A 12,770-nucleotide genomic window follows, 5' to 3' on the forward strand; every position below is an offset into this window, starting at 1 on the left:
AAATGTTTTATTCAAATTTCTTTTTAGGTCTTATTCATAAACGGATAATTAAGCTTTCAATTGGTACAAAATTCGCAATTAAATTAAATTAATTTTATGAGCGAGTTTGAAGAAAAATTAAAGACCTTTAGTTAGCTTTTCCGTGTCAACTAAACACTTCTCGGCGATCTGCAGAGTCCTCTGCTTTTGGAAGAGCAGTGTGATGGGAGATGATATCATAACACTTCCGTTACTATGAGGGGCGTTATAATACTCTTTGCGATGGTGACGAACTGATTAGAAAACTAATCGTACTTGTATGAAAAAAAATTCTACTGATAGATCATTGTTGATTAAAACAGCTCTATGACGCATGACAATGTACCTTAATGGCACTCATAGACACTTTAGTGATACAATCGATTATATTCTAGTTTTATAAAAAAAATAAAGGGTGTTAACGTTCCCAATGACACAATATCTTACCTGTAGTTTGTTGGATCCCCCCCCCCCCCCCCACATAATGCTTATCATACGTGTACTGTACATACAGGGAAATATTCGCCCCGACCATAATACGATTACCACTTCCTCCACAAAATATGTTACAGTGAAACACAAACGTGCAAATATCTTTATTTTAACTTATTATTTCCACCAGTGAGCATTTTCACAGTTTTTCTCGTTTATTTTTCCGAATCAAATCCATACAGTTTATACATTTCGTTGCGCCATGACGTCCGGCGAGGGCATTGTTTTTTTAAGTCAATTTTACAGAGGACTGTGTGTTTTTAGTTACTGATATCAATTCAACAAATCTACATATTCCCTTATTATATGGTATATAGAATATCATGACAATTCTTAATTTAAGGGTCTCATTATAATTTTGTTTTAAGCTAACTTTATAGAGATATTACTTTCAACATTATATGGTTTGTTGTTGACATAACACAAATTGACCGTGCGCCGTGACCTCATTTTTGTAGTATAAGAATCTATATAATTCTAAGATATAAAGAAATGTTTGAAACTATTGCTTTATTATGTCTTCTAAATTTAGTTATAATATGACGTTAAGTATAATAGTTATGGCAAAAGTCTTCGTATTTTTTTTATTGACCCTCGTATTTCAGTGGCCGAATTTTAAACTGGGCGAATTCCAGATGTCTTCAATTATTTCTCTTTAAACAAAACTTTGTCTTGACGAATTCAAGATGTAGCGAAAGTGTTTGAAAGTGTAAAATTTACACGGGACGAAAATAACCCTGTATAAAGCATGTGTCCTGATTGAACTCCCAATGATCCAACATGAAGTGGTTCCATTCATTTTCATGGGCGTCAATTTTTATTTATTATCCCAGCTAAATTAAGAATACGTAAATTCGTGGCAAATAATCATGCCAAAATATTATGATATAAGAAATGCGCTTAAAATAGCATTTAATTTCGTGAATAAACAACGAAATGGACGAAATTGGGATTCAACGAATAATGATGATACCACAGTTGTAAAAGTCACTCTCATAGACTAATGATATCGTGAATTTTGGTACGCTCTGCTTTACAATAATTTTACTGCAGTAAATGGCATTTTACCCTTAAAAAGGGTGTACTCCAATGCTAATTTAGTTAAAATATAATCCATGTACCTTGCGATCGGCTGTTTTGTAATCAACTATGAATTATTCAGTTCGGCGAATAAAGGGGGCTGGATGGTCAGCAATTAATTATACTTATCAGACGTTGAGTCTTTGTATAATACACGTAATTATACAAAAGAACTTACGACTTACGTGTACGACCAACTTAAATGCTAGTTAATCACAAACTAATCAATGATTTATTCTTATGGCTGACAAATATAATTATTGGAATTGAAATATTTGTAAACAATAGTTTTATGTCAATTTTGTTCTTTTAACTTCTTTAAAGATCATTTTACGAGGCTGTAAATAGTTATGACTTTGTCGTAAAATGCAGCCCAGTGTTTTTGAACCGTAGATCATGAGTTCAAATACAATGGGACTTTAGTTCAAATTGATTAATTTTTTAAAAGATAATTTTCTAAAATCTAAAATTGCATTTTTTTTTTCGCCTATTTGACTTGTACTTATCTTTCCAATCATGCGCTCAATCATTATTTAGTCATTTCTGCGGATTACAGAGACTTTTTAAGGTGAACTTGACGGATATAAAGCATTACGTTAATACCGAAGCAAAATCGTTCATTCCTGGCACTTCGTTTGCGAATTATTTGATTTATTTGAATGCTTCAAGGATAAAATAGCGATGAATAAAATTGCATAACAAAAATTTTATTCAGTTTCTATCTAACATTAAATAAATACTTCTAAGCACCTGTTAAGAAGGTGTAAAATGATGTCATTGCTTTTTCAATTGATCGATCAATGTTATCACAAAAAAAGATATCTAAATAAAGAGATGCCTAAAATTACACATGTTAAGAAGGTGTAAAATTTTATGCCATTGCTTTTTCAATTGATCGATCAATCACTGTTATCACAAAAATATACATCTAAATGTACATGTGTCTAAAATTAAATGATTCAATATAAATACAAACAAATTAGCATTTCTGATACAAATATTTAAATAGACTTATTGTTGTCATATTCCATTACATGACAACAAAAATGAAGAAGATGTAAAATGTTTCGCAACTTTGTTTTCAGGTTACCATTTAAACAGGCTACCGCCACCATCTACAGCATCCCAACTATACATTACACGGAGACAATTCAGTAGCACTAGAGAGTGTACAAATTCTGCCTTATCAGCGGTGACTTCCCCGAGCAGTGCTTCTAAAAGTTTTGGTTCCTCTAGTCCGTACATTTGAATAACTTTTTTGGACGGGGTGGCGTTTAATGTGCCATACTTCTCAACCATTTTCTTTACAAACTCTTCATGCACCATTTTGTTATATCCATGATCTTTTAGGATATAGAGCAACTTCTCATGGCGCTTGCGATAAAAAGATTCTTTTTGCAAATTTCTTGTTCCATCGCCTCGCAAGGTTTCCTTTGTTATCAGAGCGCCGATGTTCTGGGAGGTGTAACCATAGACTCGATTTTTGATCAATTCATCATTTGAAGCCGACGCGCGTCGTCGAAACACTGTTTCCAAGATTTTTCTGTCCAGCTGGAATGCGATTTCTCCAATTACCCTTGTGCCCAAAATCTTCAGAGCTGCCGACAACTTTTGATCAAATGCGATCCCAGAATCGCTGTCCATAGCGTCACTGCTCGACTGGCTTCGGTTCGGAACAACTGTCAATATATATATACATGTATATATATTAATAATAATAATTTCAACATTCATTGGTATTTAAATTTGAGAATTCAGATTTTATTCAATATAATTTTTTTCTATAACAGAACAATATTTTGACACATAACTTTTGCCTTTTTACATCAATCATCGTTTTATGATTTTAGTTGTGTGTAAAAAATATAAAGCATTGCAGAAAATGTTATAAAGCTTACCTCTCACCTCTGTATATGCTATTGTAAAGACTTAAAACACATTCAACATTTTGAAATAAATAACACAATGTTTATATTTAATCAAACTCAATCTGAACATAAAAATTATAAACCCCTTAAGATCAAAGTTAAAACCAGCACTTTATTATATAAAACAAGACACTGTATGATTCATTTTTTTTTTCAAGATCATATAATTTCCTCGGTATATGAATTGATGATTATTCTAATACAAATTCAGTCTTACCTTGATTAAGGGCATGCTCTTCGAAAGCTTTAGGTGTTGACGTAGCAATAGGCTCCATCATAAACCTCCTGTTCCTAGGAGTGGAAGTCGCAACCGGGTCTCCAATTACTCCTCGCCCTAAACTGGAAGAATCTGATCCCTGATAAATATCAGCCTCGTCCACCCGTAGTAGATATTTTCCATCTCCATCATTCTTCAATCCAGCATCTAGGCTTTCGGATTCCATTTCCATTTTAGGAGAATGCAATTCTTGAGCATGGACACTCTCTTCTTTTGCAATACAAATACTCGATTGACCTATGTGCCGATCGGTGTCGTTGATCCTTTTCGAAAATTCTGGATTTTTGTAGGGCACCTGGTGGAACGTATCCTCATTGAGCGGTTGTTCTTCGGATACCAGCTCATTTCGAATTTGTTCGGGAAGGACTTGATCGGATTGGTCCATCCTAGCTGGTTCAGGCTGTGCGTTACGTTCATCAGGAAACTGGCCATGCACACCATGACTGTCTACCACATCTTGGGGACCATTTTTAGTTGATCTTAGGTACACGAAACCGCTTGGATCAGCATGACTGGTGTCTCTGTCGGTGCGTCCCGGCCCATCTGAGCTACTTGTTGTGGAAGTTTTCCCCTGAAACTTTGGTAAACTTGAAGAAACATCTTCAGACTTGCCTACACTCAGTGACAGTTGGGTACCCTCTCTGACGTACGTGTTGTAAGTTGTTGGTGACTGATTTTCTGCTTTGCCAGTATCAATTCCAATCTTCCTGGTTTCAACTGATGGCGACGCATTTTCTTGGTTCGTGGGAGATGAGTTCTGTGGTGGTACGTCGTCGTTCTCGAGTTGATTGTTTTGGAACACTACTTCATGTTCGTCTGGGACGTTATAATTGGTAGGCTCCTGTGCGTGCAATGAGGCTTCATTAACATTTTGAGAGTGCAACTCAAGAGAAGATGCAAATTTTGGACGCTGTTGACTGACTCCTAAATTTTCCACGTTTTCTTGTTTTAATTGTTGAATTTGTGCGCATCTTCTTTGTTCCCCATTGCAGTTCGGTTCAGTGATGCTTGAATTATCTTCACCTTTGAAACTGTTCTCTGGTTTCTGCATTTTACCGGTAGTTGGATCGATTTTTGCGCCACGTTGATAACCAGCTTTTTCCTCTTTTAGAAGTTTCTCAAATATATAGTTAACTTCTTTATCCGAGTAATATCTCTCCCTTTGAAGGAGGTTATTGCGAAAAGTCATCGGAAGGGAATAGAAAACTGGTTCACTGTCCTGGTTTGTACCTTTTGGAGAACCAGGTTTGCCTGGGTTGAATTGTCCTTCATGCTTATAGGATCCTTCCATGTTGCATGAAAGACTCCTTTCTCTGTCAAAAAGAAGTTCTTGGTTAAGATCCCTTTGTACAAGATTTTCAGCGCTGGAAGCATCAGGACAAACATCATTGGTTCTGTTTGGGGGTATTTCTTGACCTGACGTATCCTTAATCCCCCTATGGGTGGAATCTTCCATGATTTGTTTTGTTTCAGGTGGCTTATAACGTGCAATTTTCCGAGGCATCTTGGCAAACTTGGTATTTACAATCTCTTCAATGGTCTCTTGCTCGCCCCTGACTCTTTCCTTGTTTACAACAGTTTTGGACGAAGGCATGGAAACTGATGGACTAGGGACGTCTTGATTACGGGCACGAATGGGGTTTTGGGCAGGTTTCGGACTGTATTTGTTTATTTCTTCAGCATTCGCATTCGATCGCTCATCTGTTGGTTTGTCTTTCATGGCATCATGTTGAGCACGTCTTTTTTGATACAGAGGTATCTTGGAGCGAAACTCCTTGGTCTTGCCTTCCATTAGTGATTTTTGACCAGCCGTTTGTCCGTAATCGTTTTGAGTTGTGGGGGACAGATTTCCTTGTACGCTTTTTACGGTAATATCCATTCTTACCTCTGTCGACGGTGACAGATTTCTTTGAATAAGCATGGATGAATTTTGCTCGGTTTCTTTAAAATCGTCTCCAATTTGCTGATCTTTGGGGGCGATTTCTGGATAATCGTGGTGGATTTCTACATACAATAATTAATATATTTATTACATTATTAGATCAATCAACACACACTCTTTATCATATACTAGTATATAAATAAAAAGGTTCACTCTAGGCGGAAAAATAATGTTAAAGAATTTTTTACACAAAATATTTTTAATTCAAGCAAGATGGCTTGGTAGTCGTGGCTGTTTTAAGACTGTATTTATCTCTTGTTCTGTGTGATCTTGAAAAATGTTCATATTACAAAGCTAACAGGTATGATTTTTTTTCCCTTATATACTGAATGATAGTTTATAGCTAAACAAATCATATCTAAAAATAGATTAAGGTAGATCTGTCCTTCAACAAGAAGTATGGCCAACGCGAATGTCTTGTGTATGTTGTATTTTTGACTATCTTATCACTATCATGTATCGTATTTGTTGTTATTAATATCATGTCATGTTCGTCCGTCCGTCCGTCGTCCGTCCGTCCGTCCGTCCGTCTGTCCATCCATCTGCACGTTCTCTTAGTTTTACTGTTCTTACATTTTACGAATTAGAATATAATTTGGGGGTGTTAAATTAATTTCGTAATTAGGCTTTAGAAGAAGATGGGGAAATAAGATGGCGCAACTGCCCATTTGGTTAAGTCGTAAAATACAATTTCAAATAGTTTTTTCAATTAGTTTTGGTTATATCGAACCCACAACATAAAAACCCAAGTTCTATACAGTTACCTAATGTCTGGTGCTCTAACCACTGAGCCATTTCATTCACAACAAAATGCGTTGTTTAAATGCTATATGAGACGTTGGCCACGAATTTAAAGACTTGTATGATTTTTTTTTATGTTCAATTCTTGGGCTACAAAATGAAATTTTTAAAGTATAGTGGGTCATCTTTCCACATTTTTGTTGATTAAAATCGGTTTCAATTCCATTAAACCGCATTCGGACTATGACAAAAATATGGAGCTCAGACCCACTATATAAAAGAAAAGGCATCGAAGTTATACAAATGACACTATTTGGAGGTTTTGACACGCAACGCAAGTTTAAATCAACCTTTACTGCAAGTATTCAAAATATTTAATGGTTCCAAACCGATGTTACTTTAAATATACATTGTTTTTAATTATTTTCTTTTTTTAAAAGTATCAGATTTAATGATATTTTAATTTTGCAGTAATCATTCCTCATAAGGGCATTTTACACGCCTTCGCCTTATTCTTCTTTTATTTAAATTATGGAGGCCAATTAGTAGTTAAAAAATGACGGGTTTTGTGGGGTTTTGTTGTTGTTTTTTGTTTTTGCTTTTTTCTTCTTTTTTTTTTTTTTTTTTTTTTTTTTTTTTTTTTTTGGAGGGGGGGGGGGTTATAACAAAAACCATTCTCCTAAGAACCTCTATTACCATTTACGTCGCATCCAAATCCAAATTGGAATATGATTGGGGTGCATGTCTTGTCGTTTCAAAAATTTAATTTCCATCATTAAATAAATACGGAAAATGACATGGTAATATTTTGATGGGGGCGCAAAAGACGTGGTTTGTATCAAGGGGTCAATTTTCCATGAAGAGAAGGGAGGGGTCCAGATCCCCACCCCCTCTCTAAATCTGTGCACACGATTATGTTGACATGATGTTGATTCAAAACAAAATAGTCAAAATGAACGCACCTGCGACTGTCGCGATCGGGGGCATAATTTAATATAAATTTGTTTAATAATTATCAGGGCCACTCTTTCTATCTTGACCTTGAAATGATAAGATTATTGATAGATCTAAATTTATTGATATGCAAACAGTTAAACAGTTCAACCCCAAAGTGATATAAAGGGCCGCTCATATGTGTATTAAGGGATTTCATTTTTTAAATAGCAACGTAAATTGCATGCGGCCCTGTCTTTGATCAAAACATTCACAAGGCAGTGATATTTATAGGCGCAAACACTTGGTGCAAGTATTATACTGTCTTATAACATCGTCTAGTAAAAGACTTGTATCTGGACTCGTACATCGTCAAGATATTTTAAATATATTTAAAACGTACTGTACGTGTCGTGGTGTACATTTTGAATTTACTGAGTGGGTGTAAATACTAAAAAATTTCATGACAACTTACAAGTGGGCCATCTATATATATATAAAAGTCTTTGACAGACGCGACATAGGCAGAGTACAAAGTCTTGCTGTATGCGCGGGTACAGAAAATTTTCAGCGGGTGGGGTTGGGGGGGGGGGTGTCAAAGTGCATTATTTTATTGTGTTTGCTCTGGAGGAGAGAGGGGTTCGAAGCAATTTTCGGTAATTATACAATGTAAATTTAATAAGTTTGAATTTTCAGAAGGAAAAGAAAGCCCCCCCCCCCCCCCACCCCCCTCTGGACCCCTTCTTGATCCGCACACGTGACTGGATTGGTTATAAGATGGAAGTGTGTTAATAATTTTCTACCTCAATGAATTTTAAATATTTACCTAAATTAATAATTGACTTACCTGATTCAGAAATCAATTCAGTCTGAGTATGAGTATGAGTCTGAGCGCGGGGCTTTATCGGACTCAGCAATTTTCGCAGAATTTCAAACTCTGTCTTTATTTCCTGCCGAGCATGTTCCGAGACGTGCACGGCGTCTTTTAGCTTCTTATTCTGTTCCACGACTTCCATGAGAATTTTGCGCAAATCTCGTATGTCTTCCTCCCTTTTTTCGATCTGTTGTTTTAATGATATGGAGGAAAAGTGGGTCTGCATTTTTTCAATTTTTTGATTCATCAGGATCAATGAATTCAGCAGGGCTCGTTTCTCTTCAGCGAGTCTGTGATTTTCTTCCAGGAGCCTACGATGCTCGTCTGCTATGAGGCAGGAATTTTTTACATCTTCCATCGGAGGAGCTAAATCCCCAGCATAAAGCGTGGGTATATCTTCCTCCGATGACATGGCCATATACTTACATTTACAGTAAACTATTACTATACGAATATTATTATTGAACAATAAAAACAGATAATTTAGTTCAGGTATACAAGAACTAAAAAATGCGAATCCCTCAATAAAAATTGAGGAAGTGATCAACAGAAATCACAAAACTTTACACAGTTCTATGCGAAAATTCCTTCTGAATTAACGAAGAAAACAGTGACGGCTTCCACTATGGCGGGGAATTTGTGGTCTGATTTGTTGTGACGTCACAATCAATATATAGAGAATTGTGACGTCATGGTGAATGGAAGTCACGTGACTACGGGATAAACACTGGGTAAACAAGGAACCAAACACCATATCGAAAATTACTTCTTCAGATAAATTGCTATCTGAAAACACAAAGCTGCAATGCTGCATGGAAAAAAAACCGGCACTGTATTTAAATAAACGGAATGTGCTATCGGTATGATGCAGGCCTATTATAGACACATGTTCTACATGTACGATATGATAAATACCCGTAGTCCGAAATATCTGACCTTTTTTCTGGCTTTTTTAACAACTGATATTTTCCAGGCAAATAAATATCATGATAAATCGCTTAAAAGCCAGGAAAACGTCAGATATTTCGGACTTATACCCTGTGCGTGGATCTAGAGCAGTGGGGGTCTAACCCTTTCGAAAAATCTAAATCTAATTCATTAATTTAACATTGTAAAATAAAACTTCTATTAAGGCAGGTATCCTATCACCACCACTTGCTCCACCCCGAAAATAAAATATCACCTCTCGGACACCTCCTCCTCCCCCCCCCCCCCGGGAAAGTTTTTTTTCAGAATTTGCACAGGCTGTCTCCCCTTAAAAATGAGAAAATGAAATCAAATTTACAAAGAATGCACTATAGAAATTGACACGTCGCCTCATTTTGCCATTCTTTTATTTTCATTAAATTTTTTTGGTTGTTATAAACAATTACTAGTTTACCACTTTTAATTTGTATTTTATCGAAGTCCCGTTGAATACATTGAATGCATATTTTAATTTGCATGTAGCGCACAGGCCGCATGCTGCAAGGAAACGGTGCTCCGTATAAGTCTAGTGGTTTGTGGTGGTGGTGGTAGGGGGGGGGGGGGGGTGGATAAAAGATATGCATGTGCCGGAATGAAGAAGACATAAAAGTATATATACATGTACATATATATATTCCTTAAAATTTACCCTCGGTCAGCTCTTTAAAAATTGAATGTTTCGCAAACGTTTTATCCTCAACGGCATTATCAAATTCAAAGCAATTCACATTACCAAAAACATGTACAATCATGTAAAATTCAGCATTTAACAGATTATAATAAATTGACAGGAAAAAAAACTGGATGACAATGGTAATTGAATTGAAACAATTCATTATTTTTATAATACAAATATTTCAAATCAATTCGTGATTTTTAGGTATAGTGTGCTGACATCATACGCAGAGGGCATTATCTTATCATTAGCTTTCTTATATGTCATGCGGTGTGTGTTTTTTTTTTAAAGAGGGTTCCTAAAATTGTCTTCATCTGTTAATTAAATGTATAAAATAACGTTGCTACGGGTTTTAAAATTAAAAAAGATATTATAATTCATGGTTGTCCTTTAAGTTTATATATTTTAGAGTTATATGCATGGGATTAAAACTCCTAATGGGATGACAGCATGAACACACTTAAAACTACAATTATTCTGGTATACATGTATATCAAGAAGTTTTTTTTGTAACTTTTGGCTTTTCTGGTTCAGTGGTTCTTTTAAAAGAGATTTTTGTGGCACCCATCCTTAAACTATTTTCTCTCTTAAATTATTAGAAACACTAAATATGTGGATATCATTTGAGGAGGGCATGCATGGCTTTTCATTTGTACAAATACTCGAAAGTTTCCACCAAAACTTTAAAAAAAATGATTCTTTGTTTCAAATTAAGATGAATATGTCCAGTGATTCATGAACACAAAATTGAATGTTTAGCTTTTTAAATGTCAACTTTAATTCAAGTAGCTATAATGATTTAATTTTACATTGTTATTTGACGTCTTCTTTATACTATTGCTGCGTAATTTGTGCGGATTATATCTCTTTAGTTAAGTTAATTAATCGAACGTAACTAAGGCTACATCGTGAGCACTTGAACGGAATGACCTCAGACTTCCACGTAGACTATAGTTACCAAGGCAACCTTTACATATTTGGAAAAGAACAATTTACATACTTTTGTTAACATTTATGGATACTGGTAATTGATTAAATGGTTCAAAAGAAGATGTAAATGTAAATATATACAATAAAATGCATTCGTGGGTGCTTCCATTCATTTGGACTATGAATAAAGCTAGCATCGCAGATTTTTTTTTTTTTTTTTTTTTTACATAATCCGCTAACTCTTTAAAATTAGTTAAGAAAATAAATGTATGTTAGTGAATCCTTATTTGGAAACCTGAGGATTTATCCCATTGCAAATTTATAAAAAGTAAATAGTAAAAATGTGCCTTATTTTGAGGGTGGGGCAAAATGTTTTAACAATATCTGAAATAAACGAGATATCTACATATTTGAAACCCAAGCAAGAATTGAAAAGAATATGACATTTTAAAGGATTTTTCAATAAAATATTTCCAATTTAGTGTCGATTCTCACCTAGCCGTGCCGATGCGATTTGATTAGATCATTTGCAATGACTTGAAAAAATACTCCCCGTGATAAAAGTATTTTTCGTTGATTCAAACAATTATATACCTTTTCCCAACCATATTTCGTTTAAGCTTTGAGACACCTAGCTTTTAAAACATTGCTGCATGGCATAGCCATTGACGGCTGAGTTGATTATCTACACCTCGATCATCATTGCTTCAACATGAAATTAAACATTCTGAATATTTTTTAATTGAAGTGACTGAAATGTATAGTTTATTCAAGTAGAATAATTTAATCATTATTTATACGAGTATACGAAAAAAAAAACCATAAACGAAGTTGGTGAGCCATCGTGAATCATATTTCCCAGGTATGAATGGCTGGACCATCCTTAGCAGGAGGATATTCATGCGGCAGGAGTACTATATACTAGACAGGGCATTTAATATGAATGACAAACTGTTACATTTACAATATACGATTATACATTTCAAACCAACAACTGTCATTAAGACAGATATACGTATTAATTGAAAGGCGTCAAATTTCTTATTGTAAAAAATAAAAAAACAAACAAAGAAAAAAAAACAAAAGAAAAAAAAACAAACAAACAAAGAGAAAAAAAAACACTATTTTTTTTTTTACCTCCCCAAGTCAAAAGTTTTTGGTCTGGACCAAAAACGCTTGGCTGGCGAGGATGCTACATGTATTTTTGTGTTATTACATTGATTTATTTCGTAAAATACCTTGTGGATAGTGCTCATCAATATTTCATACGACTCAACATTTTTTTCTCTGTCCACGCAATCTTATTACAAAATAACCCATGTTTTTTTTAATCGCGTGCATAGCTTCAAAGTTTTAAAGAACGGAAAAATGCAATTTTGATTAGAAAGCTCAACTTGGATAAAACCCGGCTATATTTTGCTTACTAATTTTACCTACGCCGCGATAATGGAATGACTAAAGACCCTAAATGAACCAAAATATGGTTTTGTTAATCCCTTATTGTTTTGATATTATTTATCATATATATCTAATATATGACAACCTTTAATGATATAAAATGTAATTGACGTGAAATGTTTTAGATTTTTATGAATTAGATTTTCAAAAGTGTATTTGAGTTGTTTTTAAAAAATTGAAAAAAATTCTTCAATTAGTGAGATCTTTTGCAGCCGAAGCGACGCAGTGATGGCCCGGCTCTTTCCTTCATCAACTTTTATTATGGTAAGAAAGGTAACTATGTTTTATTTGCATGAAACATTGCAACATAATTAACTAACATTTATCAATTCACTAATGAATTATTCTTCCTCTCACCCCCCCCCCCCCATCCCCACCCCCGACGGGTCGACCCCCGACAAACACACAAATGAAAAATACATTCAAACGCATAGCGATTTATTCAAATTATTGTT

At 34.8% G+C, this 12,770-nt stretch overlaps 1 protein-coding gene across 1 annotated transcript; it reads right to left on the reverse strand.

The window, feature by feature from the left end:
* Positions 1–2,276: 2,276 nt before the first annotated feature.
* LOC105339661 (uncharacterized) lies at positions 2,277–8,939 on the reverse strand. Its single transcript, XM_011445306.4, has 3 exons — positions 8,259–8,939; positions 3,736–5,799; positions 2,277–3,269 (listed from the first exon to the last, which is right to left on the reverse strand). The coding sequence occupies exons 1-3, from the start codon at positions 8,701–8,703 to the stop codon at positions 2,677–2,679; spliced, it is 3,102 nt and encodes a 1,033-aa protein (XP_011443608.3). The 5' UTR covers positions 8,704–8,939; the 3' UTR covers positions 2,277–2,676.
* Positions 8,940–12,770: the final 3,831 nt, after the last annotated feature.

Source organism: Magallana gigas, chromosome 10 (genome assembly GCF_963853765.1).
Source record: "Magallana gigas chromosome 10, xbMagGiga1.1, whole genome shotgun sequence".
Lineage (NCBI taxonomy): Eukaryota > Metazoa > Mollusca > Bivalvia > Ostreida > Ostreidae > Magallana > Magallana gigas.

What these genes read in the sequence shown, in the direction of transcription:
- LOC105339661 (XM_011445306.4), bottom strand. Translation starts at nt 8,703, where the DNA reads ATGGCCATGTCATCGGAGGAAGATATACCCACGCTTTATGCTGGGGAT. An exon ending in TGAATTGATTTCTGAATCAG is followed by an intron (nt 5,800 to 8,258) that starts GTAAGTCAATTA and finishes TATTGTATGTAG; the next exon opens with AAATCCACCACGATTATCCA. An exon ending in AGAGCATGCCCTTAATCAAG is followed by an intron (nt 3,270 to 3,735) that starts GTAAGACTGAAT and finishes ATATATTGACAG; the next exon opens with TTGTTCCGAACCGAAGCCAG.